This window comes from Callospermophilus lateralis, chromosome 4 (assembly GCF_048772815.1).
Source record: "Callospermophilus lateralis isolate mCalLat2 chromosome 4, mCalLat2.hap1, whole genome shotgun sequence".
In the NCBI taxonomy this organism is placed as follows: domain Eukaryota; kingdom Metazoa; phylum Chordata; class Mammalia; order Rodentia; family Sciuridae; genus Callospermophilus; species Callospermophilus lateralis.
In genome coordinates, this window is record NC_135308.1 from 154,295,302 (window position 1) to 154,319,697 (window position 24,396).

A 24,396-nucleotide genomic window follows, 5' to 3' on the forward strand; every position below is an offset into this window, starting at 1 on the left:
TCTGCAGGAAATCTCCCATTCCCAAAGGCTAGAAGAAAGCAGGAAAAGGTCTTGGAACAGCCCAGAGCTGTTGTAGCACCAGGGAGACTTGAGTGACTAATACCCGGCACAGGGATGGCCAGCGGGTTTCTGAACTGAGCCAGGGCGAGGCGATGAGCACAGATGACCTGGAGTGTGGCTCTTGGGGGGCTCCAGCCTGGGCCAGGGCTACAGACTGCAGTCCTCAACTGGTGATGTCTGCTGTGGCCGAGGAGTAGAACGCTGTTATCTGCAAACGCCGAGTTGACTACAATTCTATGCAAATTCCAAATGTTCCAAACTGGTACCCAGACTTTTGGTTTCTGCGCTTGTTGGATGTCAGATATGTTTCATAATTTAACTTTTAACATATAACGGATCATTCCTTTACCATTAGTCTTTCTGAATTAAAACCCTCTGTGTGTTTGATCCTTTTTGTGGTGTCATGGGGAGGATGAACAAGGAAGTAAGGCACAGAGGGCTGTTCCTGGAGACGATAAACTGAAAGTGACAGCTGTCAGAAAGGAATCTGCAGAACAAGCAGCAAGTGGTCCCTGGTCATTTCCTGCCTGCATAAACAGCAGCCTCCCTCCTCTGGCCAGCCGCTGGCTCCTCTGGCTTTACCCACTGGAACCCTGGTCGTCAAAAATGACCACCTAAGCTTCATGTCATTGCTCAAGGAAGGGCCCAGACTTGGGAACACGACTCCCACCCAGATGTGGTAAAACCTGTCCATCTTAATGGGTGTGCACTTAGCAAGGTCAGCTTCCCTTATCTGGAAACTTCCTTGGGTGGTGCAAGGGCTCCTTGGTGATACAGCATCACCCTGCAAATAGAGGCTTAGGGGATCTGCGTGTTTCAGAATCACAAGCCTACAGAACTCTGTCCACCAGTGCCAGGATGGGCCATCAGGGACAAGAGTGGGTGTCCCTATTTGTTTCTGCTCCAGAAGACAGGCCTCAGGTTAACAAGTCTCTTAGAATCAGGGGAAGACTTCAAGACAACAGCAGGAAGGGTGGTTTAGTGTCCGGTCTCATGAGCTGCAGGCAGAGTTGGCTCGGGAGGAGGGTGCTCCCCGTGTGCAGGAGGATTCCAGCAGAGCCCAGGTACGAGCTGGGTAGGATGCTATGGATGGAATATTGAATGGGGAAGGGATGCAGAAGATCCACGGCTACCCAGCTGTGTTCTGTGGAGTCCCAGGGTTTCTTGGATTGCTTGAAGGATGGGACTGCTGAGGGTCAGGGAGAGAAATGCCAAGGCATGGAATCCCACCTCCCTCTCCTCTTCAGTCAACTCACAGTCACGGATGCACCCCGAGTGCCTACCACCTTACATAAACCAACTCACCGTTCCAGGGAGAGACACCCAGACCAGCGATGGACAGGAGTGGTTGTGTCCCACCAGCCACTCCTGGTCATTCTCCACCACTGGTGGAGGCAGTGTGCTTCCAAGCCACACTGTCTTGTTCTAGAAGACACAGCCCAATCAGAGGCTCTGCGATGGGCTCTGCTCCTCACATCTCAGCTTCTCATTGAGGAGGTGGTTCCTGGACTACGTCCTCCTTAGTGGATGATTTCACAGAGATAAACATGAGACACCATGACAAAGACTTTACTGTGCCCATTTATCAGGTGGTAAAACCGAGGCTGAGAGCATATGTGTGAGTTCTCTGAGGTCATCTATCTATGGCACAGGGGAGCATGTCACCAGAACACTCACGCCTGACCCAGGTCCCCATCACCTCCCCACCAAAGGAACAACAATGATCTCGTGATGCCCTTCACGGTCCTCACATCGTCTTCATTGGGATCTGAGCCCCTTGAGCATCCTTAAACGTGCCACGCTCATGTTCACCTCTGGTCTCAGCTGCACATGCTGCCCCTCCTCCCACAGCCCACCCTCCAGAGGCCTCACGCCACACGCTCATCCTCCAAATCTGGCCTCCTCCAGGAAGAGGAGGAGGTGCACCCTGGTGCACCTCTCTCTCCTGTCAGTGAAATGCCTTCTCATGCACTCTCAGAGCGCAGCCACCATGCTGGCCCTTGTCCCCTCGAGTGGCCCCCCCTTGCCTGTGTGCACTGCTCAGCTGGACTTCAATCTCCAAGGCTTCCCAACGGAGGCTGGGGCTGATTTGAATGAGCATCTGCGGAGCGGACGAATGAATCCAGAGACCTGGACACTCTGCCATGGGGTCCTGCTTCCATCTGGAACCCGCAGTCGAGTGAGGAGCTCCCTGCCTTTGTCTCTTCCAGCCTCACCACCATCTGCGCCCTAACGCCCTCTTCCCAGAGTCGGGCGCATCGACTTTGAGCCCCATTGTTTGCAGATAGCGATCAACATGCTGTGGAGCACCAGGTGGTGGAGCCCGGACCCGCCTGGGGCTCCAGGAGCACAGTGCCTGCAGACCTCTCCTGGCCCAGAGTCGATTTAGCCAGTGGAGACATCTGCCTGGACCTGGGCGCAGGGGCCCGCTGTCTTTGATTTATGAGCACCTGCTCTCTGGGCTTAGAACCCATCTGCTGCCTCCGCTCGCCTCTGCCGCCCAAGGGCAGACCCCGCTGCGTTCTCAGCCCCTGTCATCTCAGGCCTCAGCGTGGTTTTCCTGCCTCAGTCTTGTTCCTTTTATTCTGTTCTCTGCACTGATGTTTCCCCAGTGTAGAGAAACCTGGTCACCGACCTCACCGCCGACAGGAGAGAGCCACACTGCTCCCCGACAGGCCTAGGCTCCTGGACACAGCTGACGAGTTCTTTCTCTGGTTCTTTACTCCTTTATCTGCTCTTTCCTTCACCCAGTACTTCTTTCTAAAATTTGCTCACTGTGTTCATTCAATAAATATTTATGATATACTTAGTTCTACCCTAGGGGAGGGGACCTGAAAGGAGAACAGTACAGTTCCCCATCTAGGAGGCTGGTATATGGGTTTTATTTAGGGGAAAAAAAAAAAAAACCCTAGGAAACAAATACATGAACCAGAACACTGCCGAGAGAAGTGTGTGCTCTGTTGGAAAGAAAATAAGGTAGGTGACACAAAGTGACTTACAGGGTGACTTTAGGAGGGTCAGAGGAAGTTTCTGCTGATGTACACTGGGATACGTGAACAACCAGGGGCAGCGGGACTGGCAGTACGTGGCCCAGCCTGAGCCTGGCTGCAGACAGCTGGCCGTCACTCATGTGTGAGAGTCAAGGGGGACAGGCTAGGATGACATCCATGGTGAGCGCTTAGGGAAGGCTGCACTGCTGTCCAAGGCCCTCCTCAGGCCTGGACAGACCCTCCTCTCAGCTTCTCTAAGGGGTATTAACTGGCACTTTACACACAGGGATGGATCCGTTTCCAGGGTCAAGCCCAGTGCCCTGCACAGTGCAGGAGGGTGAATGGCATCCACGCAGCCTTATGGCCAAATAAAGGCTGTCACAGATTCCAGGAAAGATCAGGTTCGCCTTCACCCTGGTGATCCACCCAGGGGAAGGAGATAGCAGGAAAAGCTGGTGAGTCACTTGCAGAGGGAGCTTCTGCTTCCGAGGACGCAGCAGCCTGCTCCAGGAAGCCACCGACAAGGGTGAAGGACGAGGGCTTCCTTCTGCAAGGCTTTTGCCTCGGCCTCCACCATGGAGGGGGGAAATGGCAAGAGAGTGTTTTCATTCAGCGTTCAGAGAAAAGTGTCAAGAGGACACTCAAATATTGATGACGATGACCGAGACCAATGTGAGCAGAGAACTGGCAGAAAACCCAAGGAACCCAGCGTGGGTCAAAGCTCCGAGTGCTTCTCTGAACCTCTAAGTGCTTAAGCACTTAATGGCTTTCCCTCCGCCATCAGGAGGGGGCTGCTAGGGTGAAGGGAAGAAGGGCCGGGGTTGGCTGTGACCTCACTGTGACTTGGAGGCCAAGGGCAACGGCAGCACTGTGACCAGTGTGGTCCTGATAAAAAGCCAGGTGAGACAGGCCTCTGCACCTCCTAGTCACCCTCCCCCCACTGGAATCTAAAAGAACTCTCAGAGCATCCAAAACAACCATAGAAACATTGACAATCATGGTGAAAGATCAGAATTCTCCTTCTTTAATCTAGTTTACAAATCCTTCCAGCATGGCCCTGCTGCCTGATCCTCTTCTTCCCCACGAGTCCCCGGCACACTGGCCATCCTTCTGCTCTCACACCTGCCCTGCCTCAGGGCCTTTGCATCACTACTTCTTCCACCTGCAGAGCACTTCCCTTGCTCTGCCATGGCTAGCTCTTTCTTGTCACTCAGATTTCAGATGAAACACCATCTTCTCATAGAAACCTTCCCTGGACCCCCAACCAACATAGCTGCCCAGCTTCTCACTAGCCTATAGCTAGGTAGCACCCACCTGATGTTTTGTTATTAATCTTCTCTTCCACTAGGATTTGAGTAACATGGGAGCAGGGACCACTGTCCCTCTGCTCTCCACCTATGAACACTCAGTGCCTAGAATCAATAGAGGACCCTCCAACGATGACTGTGGACTGAGTGAACCAATCACTTCTGGGTCTGATGCTAAGGTCAAGAAGAGCTGGAAGCAGGTATTTACTGGGCATCTAACATGGCAGCCTGAGCTAACTGTTCACGCTCAGTTTCTTGATGTTTTTTTTGCACTGGGAATTGAACTCGGGGGCCGTCAACCACTGAGTCACATCCCCAGCCCTTTTTGTATTTTATTTAGTGACAGGGTCTTACTGAGTTGCTTAGCACCTCACTAAGTTGCAGGCTGACTTTGAAGTGCTGATCCTCCTGCCTCAGCCTCCCAAGAGGCTGACAGTTGAAGAAACTGAGGCACAGAGAGGTCACACAGGTGTTTGAGGTCACACAGGTGCTAATTGGAAGGGGCAAGAAATAAATCCAGGTCTGCTAAATGCTGCTTCCCCATATCCTTAGAGCTGAGGGTCCGCCTCAACTTTGCTCCTAGTTTGCTGTGTGCCTATGGACAATCTGCTTAGCCTGTCTGTATCATTATTGCTTCAAATGTAAAACAGGGTTTCTATGAGCACCAAATGAGATAGAGCATACGATAAAATTATAGACAGCAAAGAGACAGGAGGAGACAGATGTCAGCTCTGCCTGTGATTACTCACCTAGCTCTGTCCTTACTGATGAAGTCACACCTGTGGAAATCTCCTCTATGCCCACCCCCCATGCACTGCCCTGATCTGGATCCTGGATCTCCCAGGTAGATGCCACGTCCACAAAGACAAAAGGGGCTTCCTGGCCACGAGAGACAATTCACCTGCCGTTTCACAGGTGGTCTTCTGACCTCCCATCTGGGCTAACTGTCCCCTCTGGGACCCGCAGGGACCAGCATGAAAGGGATCCACTGGCGCGTCCCGAGTGTGTACTCCTAGGGCGGGCGAGGCGTCAGGTCTGAGCCAGACCTGGCACCTGCACCTGGACTTCCACAGAGGGCCCCCCTCCTTCCCTGCGCAGGCATAGCCACTTACGTTCTTGCTGTTGACATCGGCCTCGCTGGGGCAGCCGAACAGCTCCCTCCGCAGCAGGTTGCCGTCGTATTCCAGGAAGGTCAGGTAGAGGTTGCGGAAGAACTCCACGTGCTTGTTCTTCACCCGCAGCTTCTTGGGGGAGTTCCAGTGGATGACCTGGCAGGTGACAAGGGGGCAGTCAGGAGGCGAGGGACCTTGCACCTGCAATAGGCCCGGACCTGGCTCTCCTGGGCCTGGCCCTCGCCGGACTCCTGGGGCTGCCATTCATTCATTCATCCAGCATCGACAAAACAGTGGCTAAGAGCAGGGCGCCTGGCTCAAATCCTGGCCAGTCCAGGTGGTCACTTATTCTTGCACAGATGAATGAATTGCCCTGTATCTCGGTTTCCTCATCTGTGAAACGGGAATCCTCATGGGTCCAGCCTCTTGGCCCCACACCTGCTTTGTGCTGCAGAGGTCGGGGTTCTGCAAACTCTAAATCTGTGTGGCACTGCCCACAGGGCCACAGAGGGAGATGGAGGCCCGGGGGAGGGGAGCACCGCTCCTCCCCCTGGCTTCCTGTTCCTGGGCACCTCCCCTGGTGCCCTGTCTTCTCCCTCAGCAGCACGCCCTCCCTCGAACAGCAGGGAAACCCACCTGGCAGCTTTTGTGACGCTCAGGACATGCCTGGTCGCCTCCCTTCTCTGCCCAGAGCCTCCAGCCTGGCTGGGGACCCCACCCTGGAGGCGCAGGCATTAATAATCCCACCTGTTCCCTCCGCTCCTTCAGCTCTGGGGGTGGTAACTTCCCTGAAATGTTCTATTTTTGTTTTATTGAGGTCCCAAGTGAACACTTCATGTTTGGCTGCCATGTTAATGATGAAATCGGGTGGTCTCTGCCTTCAGCTCGGGCTCTGAGCGAGTTAATAGATACTAAGCCCAGCACAGGGTAGATGCTCAATGGACACTGGCTCTGACCATTTTTGCACCCACAGTGTGCTGGACTTGGAGGTGTCCAGAGGACCCTGGGGCTGCCTGTGGCACTCTCATGGTCTGCTGGGGAGAGGTGTTCACACAGGGAGGGAAGAGCGAGAAGCCCTGGCAGCTCTGGAGTGGGCATGTGGTTTTGGAGAGGCAAGGCAGAAGAGAGGCCTGTGAGGAGGCCACATGTTAGGGGAGGCCACATGCTGAAGCCAGAGCACCCGGGCAGGGGCAGGGGAGAGGGAGGTGGCCGAGCACTGGGCCAGGCTGATGCCCTGCAACCAGGAGTCCCACTTTCAGATCCAGTTGTAGCCAGTAGGGACTGTGAAGGGGAAACTGCTAACTTTAGGTTTTGGGAAGAGCCCTCGGATTGTAAGGGAGAAGACCAGTGTGGAGTGTGTGTGAGAGGGGCTGAATTCAGGCTGCTCATGAATCAGTTGTAATTTCCAGCTGAGAAACGAGGCCTTGGTGACACATTTTCTGATTTCACTGGAAAGACAAGATATGTACACACACAAAAAAAAGTTGGGAAAAGGCAAGTGCAAATTTATAGAATATTTAATATGTATTAAAATTGCACAGAGCCCTTTTACTTATTAATACATAGCAGAATTCATTACTAGGATTAATAATTATCATTACTTATAGGAACTGTGAGCAATGGAGAATTGGTCTTAACTGATGGACACTGGTTCTGCCCATGGGGGCAGCACAGTGGTCGGCGCCACCCTACAGATGGGGAAAGGGAGGCACAGGACAATTCCGCCCTTTGCCCATGGTCATACAGAATTAGGCGCAGCACCCCAGCAGCCCAACTCCACCTGCTTCACCACTGCACTCTGCTGGCTCTGAGATGGACACGCAGGGCCCTGTGCAGGCAGGACATGTAGAAGGACTCTTGCAGCAGCCCTGAAGGATGGGGTGAGGTAGAGGGGTGCATGCACAGGGAGGGTGGGTTCAGGTGAGGGAGGTCACACAGAGAAACAGAAGAGCCAGGGAGGGACCTCAAGGGGTTACCCTGAGATGGTGGCCCTGGTCACAAGTGGTTGTTCCCTCTTTCACTCTCTCCTTTTCCCTCTCACACTCACTTTCTTGCCCTTCTGCCTTCTGCCATGGGATGAGGCAGCACAAAGGCCTTTGCCAGAGGCAGGCCCCTTGACTGGTGGACTTCCCAGCCTCCAGAACTGTAAGAAATCAACTTCTATGCTTTGTCCATTACCCAGCCTGACATATATTGTTACTGCAACACAAAACACGCTGAGACAATTGGAGTCCTCCTCCTAATCATCCTAAGAAGGCAAGAAATTTTAAAGATGAGGAAATTGTCGAGGAGTTCTTGCCCCAAGGCATCTAGCTGGTAAATGTGGGAGCCAGGCTTCACATATGAGACTTTCTGACCCCCAAAACCCAGGACTTTCCTCTGCACTGTGGTGAGCATGAGAAGCCAGGTTCTGACCACTTCCCTTTTCATGCCATGACCGATTACACAGAAAGCAGAATAAGCTCTCATTTCCCCCTACGTAGCCGTGGTCTCACTGCCTCTCCTTGGACTAGTATACCTAACGTAATGAACTGAATGTGTGTAAGCCCCCCACCCCTAAATTCAGTTCACACAATCTCCAAAGCAATGGTATTAGGGGACAGGTCCCCTGGGAGGTGACTGAGTCTTGAGGGAAGAGCCCTCATACAAGATTATATAGAAAGGGTTAGAGTCTGAAGCCATCTACTCTCCAGCCACGCAAGGACACACCCAAAGAGGCCACCTATGAACAGGGAAGTGGCCCTTGATCCCAGATCCTCCACACCTTGACTTTGGACTTCCGAGCATCCAGAACTGTGAGAAACAAACATCTGCTGGTTCTAGGCCTCCCAGTTACGCTGTTTTGTCAGTGTCCCAAAGACGCTGAGGAAAGGAACTGGGCATGTCCAGCTCAGTCACTTCCTGGTTCCCCCCTCCAGCCATATCCTGTCTGCGAGAGTCTGCAGCAAGATCACCTCTCTCTGCCCTCCCTTTGGAGGAGGCATCCTGGCCATTCCCCTCGAAGCTCGTTACCCTTCTTGGAGCCCCAGTTTCCTCAAGGTGAGAATCAGGATGCCTGACAAAGTGGCGTCAAGGCTGAACAGATGCCCTCAACAGGGCCTGCAAGTTAGGTTGGCTCCATAAATGTGGAGGAAGGTGGGGGGAGGAAGAGTTGGGGAGGAAGGAGGGGGATGACCCTGCAGCCACAGGGAGAGGGCACCTGGAACTCAAGAGGGTGCAGGGAGGCTGGAGGCCTGGAGGAGGCCACTGGGGAGGCTGGCATTACAGGGAAGGCCGGGGGGGGGGGGGACATGCAGTCTTCTTCCTGTGCCTTTTGAAGGGGCCAAAGAAGATTCTCCTAGAAGACGCCCACTCAGGGCCTGAGAAGACCCTGGGCCCCAGGTTGAAGCAATTGCCTGTGGGGCCACGTCTTCATTTCGAGTGACTTTGGTGCTCTCCACCTGCTGAGCCAGGAGGAGAGATGCCGGGTACCACCTGACTTGGGAAGCCTGGCTTCCTCCATGGGGAGACACCTGACTTAAGTGGGAACAGGGCCCTCAGACCCCGACCCACGTCTCAATGCACTGTGCACAAACCTATGGTGCTTTGGAGGCAGTGCTCACTAAAGACTCCAAACAGGTCACCTGCCCTTATTGTTGGTGTCCCCGAGGTTGTATGTGACCTGTGCATGTGGTCTGGTGTCGCCTATGCCCAGTGGGGCCATGGCTCCAGTGAGGGGCAGGGCTGAGCCTGGAGCCCACTTGAAACCCTGAACCTAGGGTTCTCGACCACTGTCATGTCCAGTTCTCAGCACTTCACAGAAGGGGACAGTGAAGTCAGAGGAGAGGCACCTGTTCAGGATCCTGTGGTGGGTTTGTGCCAGGCCAGGGTTGGGACAAAGACCCAGGCTCCCCACCCACCTCAGCCCTCTCCTGCCCATCCTGCCAGCCTCTGTTTGTCTAGTGGTCTGGCAGGTGAACGTGTGGCTGGATTAGGAGCAAGGGGAAAGGAAAAGTGGGCGGAGAGGACGGGGGGCTCAATGGCAAGGGAGGGGCTGCAAAAGACCTTTTGCAAGGCAGCTGCCCTGGGTGGGTAAGCCCATGAAGCCTGGGAAGGTATGGGCTGATTTGCATTTGGCCTTCAATTTTCCATCACCAGGACACAGAAAACTAAATAATAGCTCTCATAAATAAATAATAGCTCTCATTTTCCTAATGCCCACTACATGCTGCACATTAGGTCCCAGGTTTTTAGGTGTGTGGGAATGAATGCATACATGTACACACACATACATGCATGTACGTCACAAACACATACACCATCACGTTCAATTCTCAAAACCACCTGGTGGGTGTTTTTTCTACAATGATTCCATTTTACAGATGATGAGTCTAAGGGTCAGAGAGTACAGTATCTCAAAGCTAGTTGCTGCAGGTCTAAAGCAAAACCAGGTCTGACTTGCTCTCAAGTCTTTTTTTCTTTCACTGCATTCCTTCATTCAATAAATATCCAAGTGAGCACTGATGGTGAGTGAGGCACTGGCCAGGGGTGTGAATGCAGCAATGAGCAAATGTATTCTCTTTCTGGAACTCACAACTTAGAGCAGCAGATAGACGTTGTGTCACCAGCCATTCTGAGCATATGTGCTTCCACAGAGTTGTCAGTGATTTTTTAGGGGGTGGTGGTGGTGGTATGGGGCTCCTTAAATGCAAAGAAACCGAGGCCCAGAGTTGTGCCCAGAGTCACACGATAGAGGTGCAGGCAGAGGCCACTTCTGTCTCCTTCCCCTAAACCACACTTCCGATCTGATTGCTGACTCAGGACTCCTGCTGCCGCTGCTGGTTTAAATCAGGGCTGTCTGAGTAGTGAGAAATGTCACTTCCCAATTCCTCAGGGGACCAATCACCCATCATGGCTGGCTTGGGGGCAGCAAGCTGGCAGTGTAGAAGGCAGACAGTGACAAGCTGTCACACCTGAGATTGACGACACCAGAGAACGCGCCCAAAATAGACTGTGGAGCGAGGCTGGTGAGTGCAGCTGGGTCTGCAGGGCGGAAATGAGGGCAAAATTACCGCTCATTCTGCACGTTAACACCACAAGAATACAGCAGCTCACATACATCAGATACCTACTGTGCGCCAAACACTGCTCTGAGCACGCAGCTCGTCCCAGTGAGGCAAGTGGATAAGCTCAGGATGCCACTTTTCAGGTGAGGAAGGTTTAGCAAACTGCTCTAAGCCACACAGCCAGAAAGCAGACGGGCACCGTTTGAACCCAGGCCGAGAGAGACATTAGGGATCTTACTTTTCCCGTATCTGTAATCATGAAGCAACTGTTTGCAGAGGAATACCATATTCATAGAAGAGGTCAGCGTCAGAAACAAAACCTCTCCATACCCCTGGGACAGTTAGGCTGGGAGGCAGTTTGGGACTTCCCAGAAGTCTGAACTGAGCCCGTGGCCCAGCAGGAAACAGGGAGGGACGGTGGGGGTGGGTGGCCAGGTGGGCTGCAGGAGCTGCCCACCAAGCCTCAGGGCCCCGCGGGTGCCACCCGGTTGGATGTGAAATGTCTGTGAGGGCTGAGTCTCTGCAGACTTGCAGTCGGCCTTCAGTGAGCCAGAGAAGACGGACAGAATCGAGTACTGACCAGGAAGCCCAAAGGTCATCTGGGAAGACAGCAGAAGTCAACGTGATCAAAGCGGAGACCAGAAAGGCCATCATCCATCCAGGGCACAGAGGAAAGCGGTTCAAAGGCAGACACAAGACCTGGGCATGAGGACGCGGCCATGGAAGGAGTCTGGCCCAAACCCTGGCTTCTGAAAAACCCACACCCCAGAGGGGTCATACATATAAAGCAAAGGCTGAGAAACCAGAGCCCCCAGGCAGACGCCAGGTGAATCAGAACAGGGTCTCATCTCCTGCAGGTTAGGACAGGAGGGCTGGATGGCAGGACTTCTAGGGTCCACAGAGCGACACCTTCTCCTCTGCCTGGCACATCGGCCTGACCATCCCAGCAGGGGCTCTAGGTAGGAGGCATCCTGGTGTCCCCTGACCTGTCTTCTACGACTCTGCCTTTGCAAACGTCTGTCCCTCCCTGCATATCCTCCCTTCTTCTCTACTTACTGTCACTCTTTGTGTGACCTTCAAGGATACACTCAAAGGCACCCTTTCTGGAAGGCCCTCCTTGAACACTGTGGCAGAAGGTCACCTGGGTCACCTCTCTCTTCCCCACTCCACTCTTCATTCCTAACAAAACACCAGTTTCGTTGGTAGATGCAACGTCCCCAGCTCCTGTGAATGGGTCACGATCCATTCAAGGTTGACGTTAACCATGAAGATCCTAGGTTTTGATTTTCCAGCCTCCCTTGCAGCTAGGGTTCCCAAAAAGTTTCATAGAAAAGCATTTGATTCTTAATACAAAGGTTCAGTTGTAGCCACTGACATCCTCCTCCCCCATCACCCACCTTTCTGTCATGAGGAGAGATGTAATGACTGGAACATCACAGCCATCCTGTGCCCATGAGGCAAAGGGCAACATGTTTCTGACTTCTGAACCAATGTCTGCAATTGCTTATTCCAGAATTTTTAGGTGAGAAATTCTAAAAGTTGGGGTTTCTGATGCTTATTGTAAGCATTTCTGACACAATCTGAGGGAGATACTGGTTCCTTCTTCAGTACTCCCTAGGCTCTTGCAGTTAACTCTTTGGGAGAACACACCACATGCCCTTGTAATTATTTATTTACATGCCTGTACCTGGAAGCGTTGGAAAGAGAATTTCTAGGCTGGCAGAGAGCTTGACTTATTATTATTTTTGAGTGCCACAGTGCCTGGCAGATAGTTAGTATTCAATAGCTGCCCTTTGGTTCAAGAATGGAAATCACGATGACGACATTCTCAGTAATCCTCACATTCAGTCTGTCGACAGTAAATCAGTTATAAAAGCCCCATCAAAGTGGCTGCGGAATAGAGAAACACAGCCACCTTTTCTTTGTTGAAGGGCCAACCAGCTTGTCACTTTTTTCTAGAAGGAGTTTCAACACCCTGTTACTCACATGTTTGGCCCTGGGAAAGAGAAGGCCAGCGCTCTCACAAGTCCCCCCTCGCCACTGTCGGGATTCGGATTCCAGGTGGGAAAGAAGGAGCAGACAGACCGCCCAGCCGGACTCACCATGGCTCCTGTCGGCCCTGTGACCTGCGCCAGGTTGCCTAGGACCTTGGGCCTTGCCTGGGGAGGGGGTGCGGCAGCAGCTGCCCTGCAGAGTGTGGTCAAGACAGGACTGATGCCAGCATGGACACGGGAGGCTGATCTTAGGTGTCGGCTTGATTGGATTAGGGCAGAGAGAGGGTCGAGGAGCAGATGGGCATGTGGGGGTGGACAGAGTGGGGAAGGTGCACTCGGGTGTAGGCACCACTCTATCAGCTGGGCCCCGACAGAACACCAAGGCCATTTCCTCTCTCTCCAGAGCTAGGATTCCCTCCTCTCCTCCTGCCTTGGACACGAGAACTCCAGACCCCCGGCCTTGGAACTCCAGGACTTACGCCAGTGGCCCCAGTATTCTTAGACCCCACGGGGCAGGGGCTGAGAGTGACACCACTCGCTACCCTGGTTTGAGCCTTCTACGCGCACTGCGACCCGCCGGCTGCGCCCCCAGGGCTCCAGCTTGCAGACAGTGTGCTGTCGTAGGACTTCTCAGCCAACTCCCCTAATACACCCCTCTCATCTGTCTATATATATCTGATTTGTTCTGTCTCTCCAGAGGACCCTGACAAATAGAGACATGAAGACATATCACATGTGTTCAATTACAAAAGAAATCTGGTTTAGACCTCATGAAACCGTCGCCTTACCAACTAGGAAGACTGGATGAGAACCGAATCTCTACGGGGAGAAGGGAGAATAAGAGACAAGATTTTAAATAAGGGACTGCAGACAGTCCCAGAGCCCGAGGGACCAGGCTGGGGAGCATACAGACAATAGCCCAGAGACACCCAGCCAGGGCCAGGGCTCCCCCTGGCCAGATTTCAAGGAGACCTGCAGGGGGCTGTTCAGGAAGAAAACACTTCCGAGTGGGACTGACACTGGGCAGAGCCTGGAGAGTGCTACCAGGCAGGCAGCAAGGCCTTGGTCAGAAGCACGGGGTTCCAATCCTACCCCTGACTGACCCCAACTCTGTCGTCCAAACAAATTAATGTATTGGAACCTCTGTTTCCCAATAATTCCCTCTAATGTTAAGAGGAAATAATACTCAGAGCTGAGGATCAATGGGACAAAGGAAGTGATGATGCTGACAGTGAATTTCATGTGTCCACTTAACTGGATCATGGAGTGTCCAGCTATCTGACTCTGGTGTTTCCAGATGAGACTGGCATCTGATTCAGTGGACTCTGGACAGCAGGTGGCCTTCACCTGAGGGCCCGGATAAAACAAAAGGCTGAGCCAGGAGAATTTGCTCCCCCACCTTTTTTTTTTTTTTTTTCTGTGCATTTGAGGTAGGACACAGTCTACCTGGGTCTCCAGCTTGTGGGAGACCCTCAAGTCTCCCAGGTGGGACTTCTCAGCCTTCCCAGTCACAAATTCAGATTTTTTTTAAAAATAATAAACCTCTTCAGATAAAGAAAGAATAGTTGTATCTCTTTCTTCATGGCTCATTTTACTTCCTGCAATGGCCAGTCAGAGCACTCATTTTCCTGTGTGACATCTGTATTCTGCAGTAGAACATAACTCCTGGAAAGGCCTGCATTGCCTCATGCACTGCTAACAACCCATGCTCATAGCAAGTGTGCAGTAAAGACCTGTTGAACAGCCGAGCCCTGTACTCTGGCCGGGTCCCCTAGAAGTCACTCTGGGCCCACAGGGCAAGCAAAGGCAGAGAGCCAGGAGATTGGCTGTGTCATTTGAGCACATGTTCCTAACTGTGTCAATGCAGAGGGGTGTGACACGGTCCTTGTACATATTGGGGTGTACTGGACTCTAAATGCATCTGTCAAACTATTATTTGTTTGTAGAAGACTTAATGAAATTATTCAATAACAGCATTATAAATTGTAAAATAACCCTCACAAAATGAAACTGAATTACTTAAAGCGTCTTGCATTATAATCCAAAGTACAAAATAAATATACATGAGTCCATATGGATATAAATAAATGATTTAAAAATAATTATAAGTGGAGGAAAAGAGAAAAATGCTCTTGATGGAGAAATTCTGGAAATCAAGTGGCTCCGCAGGGGACATCCACTGAACCTCCATGATATTCTTTCCCCAAACCCATAGCCTCAACCTCCTCATGAGAAACAAGACAAGTCAAGTTTAAGAGATATTTTATAAGCTACCCACCAGCACTCCATAAAAGGTCAGTGATGGAAAACCAGGACCGACTGAAACATCATCACAGAACATAGGAGACTAAGGACATGTGACAGTAATGGAAAAACAGGAAATGGAAGCCCAAGGTTAGTTAATGGTAATATCCTACCACTGGTTTGCTGGTTTTCCCAAATGTGCAGTGCCAGCTGAGACGCTCACACCAGGGGACACTGGAATTGGGTGAGTGGTGCATAGGAATCCTCTCCAGTACTTCCACAACTTCCCATGAGTCTCAAATTCCTCCAAATAAAGATTTATATTTAAAAAGAAAAAATAGATTCTGCAAAAAAATGACAGACCAACAGTAAGGTGAGCTCTCGGGAATGGCCAAACAGCTGAGCTGACACCTCTGTTCCCTGCACAAGCTCATTCTTTGGTCCTTCACAAAGTGCAGAAATGAGCATCTAATGAGATGGGACAAGAAACTGGCAAAAACTTAAAATTCTCAAGAGTGTTTGAAATATGGATTTACAACCATTGCGGTTAATAAAGAGCTTTCCCTCTATGTGTGTTCTGGGACTTGGGATCTTTCTTCATGTTGGTTCAAAGATGCATGACCAGCAAGACATTTCAAACCGAGCCTTCCAGAATGGCGAAGGCAAGTCTCCGTCATGTTATTTTGTTGTGGTGGTTATTTAAAGTCCTGTGACAGTCAGTCTAGAAACTTCATAATGTTTCACTTCACCGGATGAAAAGGGTTTAGAAGTCTCTTTGGAGATTTCTCTCGTAAAAATGAAAGCTAGTAAAGTCCAGTAGGAGAAACACTTGCTTTTCTTGTTGTGGCAAAAATGGATAGGAAAAAAAAAATGTGCAAAAGAGAACACAGCCATGAAATGAAGTAAATTCCTTTGTCAACAGATATTACAGGAATGAAAAGTGATAGGGAACAACGCCAAAGGCTTGAAGAAACTCATTTTAGATCAAATTTCATAGGAGCTTTGCCATGGAGTTTAGCCAAAGAACAGAGGATTCTGAGGAGTTTGCTAACCTCTGAATGGGTTTGCTTTAGCTGGAGTAACAGGAATTCGGGGTACCCGTAGAGAGCGGGTTCCCCAGGTCGCATCACTGATAGGCAAGTCTGCAACAAAGTACTGAAAGCCAGGTGCACAAATATTATTTGATGCTATTGATTGGGCTAATTTTATAAAATTCCAGTTGAAAATCTCATAAAAGTTTTACAACACTCTCCACCAACATGAGCAGCAACAAAAAAAAAAAAAAAAAAAAGAAATTCTGTATCACGCAAAGCTTCTCTGGATCACTCCTAAGGTGATTCACACAGCCCTGTTTTTATGAAAAAATGATTATTAGTAGTTTGGCATCTCAAACTTTAAAAAAAATGCACATTTTTAGTCTGAGTCTTTGATATAGCTGTAATGAATGAAAAAAATAAGTACTTTTAGAAAGAGATTTCTGATATAGATACAGCTTTTAGAAAAATCAATGTTTGAAACGATTTCCATGGTCATGGGATTATAATGCCAGAAATGATGTTATCTATCAAAACCCTCATTTCTACACACTTTCAAAACAAGCATTTTTTAACCTTCAAGATTAATTTCCAAATAAATAATTACAACAGGTTTTTGAGCAGGTTTGTCAAAAACAAAGATATTAAAAATCAATAAATTAGCAAAACCAAATGATTGTCATCAAGAAAGACTTAAATTTGAATGCTACCAAAACATGCATGTGATTTTTTGGATTAAATTGGAAAAAAAATGACTATAAAATTTAAGTAGCTTAGTCAACAATGTACTTTCCCCTGTTTTGATCTGCATTTTATAGGGAGATATTTCTTTTGCAATAGTAATCATTAAAAACAAGTACTTTTATATAACAGGCCTTAAAAAATTCGACTATGAATTACTGTGGCACAAAGAACTATACTGACATTTTGAAAATAATGAAGGGTATTCAATAATGTCTTTCATAGCTTAAAATATTAATACTAAGAATGTTTTCCCTAAGAGTAAAAGGGCTTATTATTAATAAATTAACTTAAAATTACTCAAACATGTAATAAAGTAGATGTTCTATGGTCTATGATATATTCAGGTACAGTGATAGAACAGATGTATATTGAAACAGGTCAGCTCAGCAGTATTTCAGTGCTATGACCCATACGTCAAAACCAAGCTCTTTAACAGAGACCGGAGCCTGGATCCTATGCCCCACATTTCACACCCACCCACTTTTCATTTCTGGGGACCCTGGGATCTTTTAGTCCTCTAGGTTCATTGATGTTCCCTTTCTCTAGAACCATCTAGAACCCAGGATACTGCATGCTACTGTCTGTAGTGTGTGAAAATTATCTGCTGAAATTTCTGCCCCTTGGTTTGACTGTGGGCCTCTTTGAGGGCAGGGATCATGGTGATGACCTTGCCTGTCGACCCTCAGCAGGACTCCACATCCTCAAATTCCTGCCCTCACACGTGGACACTCAGTCCTGGGTAGCCTGCCTGACAGAAACTTGCTCAGCAGCCTTCCCTCCAGAGTGGTCCTGGTCTTCAGATGCTGGCCTGGCTGTCCACCTGCCTGCTCCTCTTCAGGATAACTGGAGAACCAGAGCAGGGACTCCTGCTGGCCTCAGGGACTCTCCTCTGCTCACTGCCTGGCTGTGGACCCCTGAGCCTCTAGACTGAGGTCTTCTCCAGAATCTGGGCCAGGCCCACTGGCTTTTGAGGCCCAGTGCTAATGCTATGGACCCATACCTTCCCCAGGGGAGACTCTTGGTCAGTGGTCCCATGTCCACAGGCACCCAGCATTGGGCTTCCCTCTCTCACAACCTTGTTCTTATTCAGAGACTTTGAATTTAGGTGGGGATTATTTCTTCCAGTGGGCTTCTGAGGACCCTGTCCCATAAGGTATTCTACAATCACAAAGTGTCTGTTCTGTGTGCCGACAAAGCGTGCCTCTGAGAGAGCTGAGGGATCAACAAAACCATGGGATCTCCTACTTGGATCTTCAGAACACAGCACTTCATACCCAGTACTAGAACTCAGCTCCCCCCGCTTCTGAAGAAACCCTATTAGCAACTCTTAGCAGTGTTTTGATATATTCTCTGGGAAATGCTGTAGCAGGATAATTTTCCAGGGGCCTTTCTTCTAGGAGCCCTGCTGATATTTCTAGGAGTAGCGGCACCCGAGGCACATTGGCTACACGTAACAGCAGAGGATGGATGACTTACGTCAGTGACACCCAAGGCCCTGTGAGAGCAGGGCCCTGATTCCCAGTGCAGGTGCCCGTTCCCGCTGTACCACAGCCAGGGCTTGACCTCAGGCAGGCCACTTCCTCCCTTTGGGTCCCTGTTTCCTCATCAGTGAAGTGGAGTGTTGGGACAGATGCATGAGAAGAGCCCGTGTTGGCTGGTATGTTTCTGCCCACCAGCTGAACGGAATTCCTAGAGAGGTTTCTTATTTTAATCATAGCAGACTTACTCAGGTCTCACGGGGCTGTCCTAGCTGCTTGGCACATCATCCCTTTGAAATTTCACATCTCTGTAATGTCGTGGTCACTTTCCTATCTGGGACAGGCTGAAGAACTATGCAGCAGCCCTACAGTGGCCTAGGGCGAATGCACTGAAGCTGTACAAGCAATTCTAAGGCACAGCCGCCGTGTGCCAGTGCCCAAACAGGGGGACAGCCGGCTCCTGTTTGGACTCCTTCAGGGACTGGTAGCAAGAGTAAGCCCAGAGCTAGTGAAACACCAGGGTCCCTGTGCTAAGGTCATGCCATGAAATCCAACAGGCATTGGCCTCAAGTGAAGAGATCTGCCTGGAAGGTGGACATTTTAGATTTTAGATCTTCTCCCCCCAAACCACTGCTGCTTCTTCCTCCAACCATCCTGATCTTCCCATTCCTCCTCCTTCTCACTCTCTCTCTGGTTTCTCCCTCCACAGTCCACTGCAGTCTGCTTTGCTGAATGACCTCCAGGATGCTGATGCCCAGGGGTGCCTCATCTTCCTCAAAAGACGTGGAAACCCACACATCTCTAGGAGCCGTCAAATGTTTTAAAACTGGAGTTACGTGCTATTCTTTTATACCAATGCTACCAATGCCCTCTAGGAAAGTAGATCTTCCCCCTCACCCCCGCCCGGCACAGAAGGCCTGGTTCTCTTGGGTGTTCCTTTGAGGGGTATTTGATTCCCAGTTTATGAATGGGTTGGGGTCTAAAGTTCAACCTCTGAATCTGTTGGTTAAAATCCAAACATTCTTTCAAGGAGACAATGTTGCATTCATGATTTTTGTTCTGGAGCCAGCTTGTGAAATTCACTAAATTCAAAAAGGGCTCACACAGAACAGCCCTGGGGACACCGTACATCACATATTGTGTTTCTTTGGAAAATATGCTCAGGTAGAAACTCAGCCCCTGCCCCACAGAAGGCTCTGCACCCAGAGTCAGAGCTGTGGGTTGGAGTCTCAGCTCTGCCATATTTAGCTGTATGACTCTGGGCAAGTCATCTGTACAGAGTTAATCTGTAGGGTCCTTGGTCTCCTGACTTACAAAACAGACTGAGATTCACCTTGTTTAAGCTTCTGTGACAATTAGGTGGAGCCTAATTTTTTAGGGCAAGGATGAAACTCGTAGGGCTGACTTCCTCTGAAATGTGCTCCCTGTCGATCCCACACACATTCTTGCGGTGATGGCGCAGGTCCCATGGCTTGCCCACCCACATCTTTGTCACTGCTCCTAACTTACACATAGCCCTGGACTTGCTCCTAGCTCCCGGGCATAGCAGGGGAGGAGGGTTAGGCAGGGCTGGGAGAGGGGCAGCATGGATGCTGTAGGCTGAGGAGAGGGCGGGGCCAGGAGATAAGGAAGGAGCAGTGTTCAGGCACCTGGGAGTTTGGATGTGAAGACTCAGCTCAGGTTTCTACAGAAAGCCTGGGGCATACAGAGCTGCATCACACCCCAGGGGGACCGGGCCCTCCTCTTGTTCCACAACCACCTTCACTTCCTTATGTCACAGTGCTCAGCAGGCTGTTCTGGAATTTTCCACTTATCCCCCGTGATTCTCCTGAGGGCAGGAACCATGGCTTACTCGGCTCTAGTGTCCCAGTAACAGCTACAGACCCAGGATGGATGCTCTGCTTGCTGTTTCCTGGCCAGTCCCAACTGTGTCTGGCCAGCACTTCATTCTCTAATGGCCCATGGAAGCCTGGAGGACTAGAGCAAAGTCTCACAGACCCCATCCCTGTCTCCCTTCTCTAAACCAGCACAGGGACCCTCTGCTAGTCTCCAAGAGTTTGTGTTCTTGGTAAAAGGACACAAAGATACTCCTTGGGTCCCTCCCTATCTCTTTCAAGTTAAGACTCAGCCAGGGAAGGCTGAGTCATTAAGGCTTAGAACTGCAGAGATAAAATTGAAGGTCTTTGAAACACAAAAGACAGTGGTAAAGTCGAGTGCTCTTTCTAGGAGCCCTCAAGAGGCCTGGCCGAGATTGGGGCCAAGAATAATGGTCTCCATTACTGGAAGATCTTAAGTGATTTATTCAAGTCCCTCAGCTGGTAGGAAGTAGAACTGTCATTAGAATTTACAGAATTGCTTGGCTCCAATAGACTATGCACTTCTTCCGCCTCTTCAACGAAAACGCGTTTCCTTAACTGACCTCAGTACAAAGTTCTCGAATGGCACCCAGGTAGGCTAGATGCTCACGGCTAGGAAGCTTGTCCCTAGCAGGATCTGAAAGGATCTGCTGTAGTATGCTGAGCTCTATGCGTATTAGGAGTGAGGTGTGTTGGCGACTAAAGGTGTTTTTATTCCTGTGTTTCTCATGTAATTGGAAATCCAATTAAACACTATTTGAATTAGTGATGTGTAAGTGCAAAAAGAGTTTGTGTTTTCATGAGAGGCAAGCTAAGTGCTTTGCAATGACTCAAGGAATATAAATTCCTAAAAACATTTCCCTTCCATTAGGTGTGGGTGATCCAAAAGAATGGGAGGGAAAAAAAGATAACTCAAGGGTGCCCTCTAATTGCTTTGCAAGGTCTTATAGTTCTTGCTCCACTTTAAAGAAAAGGACTCCGATAACCCTACAAAATGCATAATGGGGGTGTTTAATGCCAGATAATGCACTCAATCAGCAGACCCAGAAATATGACTTATAGATGAAAGGAGAGTTAATAAAGATTAATTTGTTCTTATTTTTGTTTTAACTGACAATTAAAGCCCAGCACGGAGTGGTGGTGTCCTGGTGTCTTGTTAAATAACTTCTTTCTTATTCTGAGGTCTTAGGACTATCCTCCAGACCCCCTTTAAGATAACAGTTCAATTTGGTTTAAAGTCTATAATCCATTGATATTTTGTGCATGGTGTGAGACAGGGATCCATTTTAATTTTTTCTTCCATATGGAGAATCTGGTGTCTAAACATCATTTATGAAAACTGTAATCCTTTCTCCAAGGATCAGCAATGCCATCTCTTCCCATGTCAAGTTTCCATAAGTGTGTGGGTGTTCCTGGACTCTCTTCTCTGTTCTATTAATCATCTGGCACACCCCAGAGCAAATGCTCAGCAAAAATAGATTTTTAGTGGTTACTATTTATGAGTTTTTAACATGAATGAGTGTTTAATTTCATCAAATAAATTTTCCACATCTATTTTGATGGTTGTATGGAGTTTCTCTTTAATCTATTAACATGCTCAATGATATTTGTAAATTTTTTTAAATGTTAGATCACCCTTGTCTTTCCCGGAATAAACCCAAATTGGCCATGATATATTATCTATTTTCTACATGACTGCATGTGGTTTGCTAATATTTGGCCTAAGAACTTGTACATCTGTATTTATGAGCAAAACTAGACTCTAATTTTCCTTTTTTGTAACTCTCCTTGTGTAATTTCAGTATTGAGAACATTCTGGTTTCACTGAACAGGTTAAAATGCATCTCTCTATTCCTACTCTCTGGAAGAGTTTAAGGTTGGAAATATCTTTTGATTAAAAAAAAAAAAAGATAGGAATTATTTCTTTGTAGACCTAAAGGGACTGTTTTCTTGGTGAGGTTTAGTGTGGTAATATAACATTATAACATATACACACCCATATACACACATATATATATTTAAATCAGTTTTGGTAAATTCTACACTTCTAGGAATTTGTCTCTTTCATATAAGTTTTCAAGTATTTTGACATAATGTTGCTCACATTATTTGATAATCTCTGTCATTCTGCTTTATGTATTGAGTTGAAAGCTCCACAAACCGACGGAGCATTTAATCTTTGCTGTATTCCTAGAACTCAGAAGAATTGCTGGCTCAGGCACAGTTAGAGACAGCGTCGATGAATCTGGATTCATGCCACCCCATTCATTTCCTGGTAAGTTCTTTCTTTCTTGATAAGTCCTGCCATAGCTTTGTCTATATTATTGGTCACTGTCAAAGAACCAACTTTTGACTTTATTGAATAATTGGTTAATCAATTTCTGCTCTTACCTTCTTTATGTCCTGCTTCTAGTTTCCTTCGAATATGCTCCAACGTTCTTTGTATATCATCCTCCGTGGTAAACCAGGCATATTATTTTTTCATTTTTTCTTCTCTTAATACAAACATTTAAGGTTTTCTATTTCCCTACATGTTTACTCATTCCACTAATTTTGACACATATTATTTCATCTTCATTTAGTCTCTAAGAAGTTTTCAGTTTCAATTATGATTTCCATTTAGAACCATGTGGAATTTAGAAATGGGTTCTCAATTTTAATAAAATACATATTTTTTATCTTATTGTTATAGCCTTCTAATTTAATTATATTCTATTCAGAGAACTACGATATAGTATAATTCTGTAAAATGTACTAGGATTTTGCTTTATAGTCCTATACATGGTAACATTTTTGCAAATGTTCTATGTGAGTTTGAGAAGGATGTACATTGTCTGACTTTTAAATACAAGGTTCTTCACTTGCCCAAGTGAGGTGGTTAACTGTATACTTCTCGTTTGCTATATTTTTATCAACTTTTTGATTGATCTTTCAGGACTTGGAAAGGACACATTAAAATATTTTACTACAATAGTAGACATGTCCACTTCTTTCTAGTGATCTGCGTGTATGTGGGTACAATTATGTTAAAATATATGAAAATTCATAAGTATATATATTTACATGCCTCTACACACATATATTTAAAGACACATGGGTTACAGCATGAAGTGAATCCAAATTTGAATATTTGTCTTTTCCTTCTTATTAACTTTTTATTTTTAAGTGTGACCACCTCTCTCCCTACTGATGGTTTCTCTGACACCAACACAACTAGCCTGTTTCCTTTTAGACACTTCCCCTGATAATATTGTCCCATAATTTTACTGTCAGCCTTTTCAGATTACAATGAGGAGGGTATGTGGCTGGTAAACAGTGTATCCCGGATAACATTTTCTCTTCAATCTGAAGATCGGTCTTCTCATTATCACAATTAGTTTACATTTATTTGGTTATTGATATATTTGAACTTACTTCTATCATCTCAATTTCTTGCCTTTTCTGTGCCCAATTTTTCCTATGCTTTTATTTTCACCTTCTTTTCTTGCATTCCTATTTGTGTCTGTTTTTATAAAATGACTGTTCCAGGAACCAGGGACAAAGGCCGACTTCAGGTTTATGCCACACTACCTTTTATCCATATTCCCAGCCACCAGGGGGCAGCATGTCACCCCAGAGGCAAATGCTTTAGGCAGTGGCTCCTTGCTTAAATCTCACCCTTTTGAACTCGCAGTCTACCATGGTTTCTGGTCTCTGTTTTCCTTACTTCATAGACAGATCTATGCTTTCAAAACAGTGTAAAAAACCAGTTTTAACCCAGCATTTTCAGGTGTCCTTTATGGGGATGGTTTTATTTTCCTCCCCTCCAAACTTCTTAGTCCACAGTATTCATCAAAATATTCCTATTTCATCTGTTTTCCGGAAGTCTAACAAGAACACAGGGTATACAAGGAACTGCATACGTGTTGAAAGAATGAATGATGTGGATATTTCTGTTTTAAATACTTTCTAATTTTTTGCAATAAATGTGAAATATAGTAAAAAACAAAAGTTCTTTCTTTTGGCTCCGTGACTCCTCTCATGGGAAGGAAGACACACAGAAGGAAAGAGAAGGAAGCTGTTCATAACAACAAAATTTGTATTTGTGAACACGTGAGAACAAGTCAGGGTTAGGGGAAGGCGGCTGAGTCATGGATTATTATGGAACTAGTGGGCATGCGTGTTAATACTGTGCAGCTGACCCAGAAAGTGCTTATGATACAAAACAAGCAATGGGCAAAAAGAGAATTCAACGCACATTATGACTACAGATACGACATGACACGCACAAGGACCAGGAGCAACTGGAAACCCTGACTGTTAACAAAGAGCCTTTTTCTTTTTAAAAACTTAAACTATGGTTCTTACAGTGTGCACGGGCAATGAATGTAAATTTTAAAGGAAGCAAACTCTTTAGGGATGTATGTTATCTACTCCTTCTCTGGTACAACTAGAGAGGCAAATCATAATTAGTCAGGACTGTGTTCAGTTCCTGGTTCTGGAACTGAAGTTGACCATGGATAGTTGGTTAAGCCAGGGAAGATCAGAACCAT

At 47.9% G+C, this 24,396-nt stretch overlaps 1 protein-coding gene across 9 annotated transcripts in view; it reads right to left on the reverse strand.

Moving 5' to 3' along the window:
* Large1 (LARGE xylosyl- and glucuronyltransferase 1) overlaps positions 1-24,396 on the reverse strand; it is a 492,360-nt gene that overhangs the window by 45,692 nt on the left and 422,272 nt on the right. For all 9 annotated transcript variants that reach the window (XM_076855085.2, XM_076855088.2, XM_076855087.2 and 6 more), the window contains one exon: positions 5,470-5,625. In XM_076855085.2, coding sequence (XP_076711200.2) covers positions 5,470-5,625 — 156 coding nt within the window. The remainder of the gene's footprint in view (positions 1-5,469; positions 5,626-24,396) is intronic.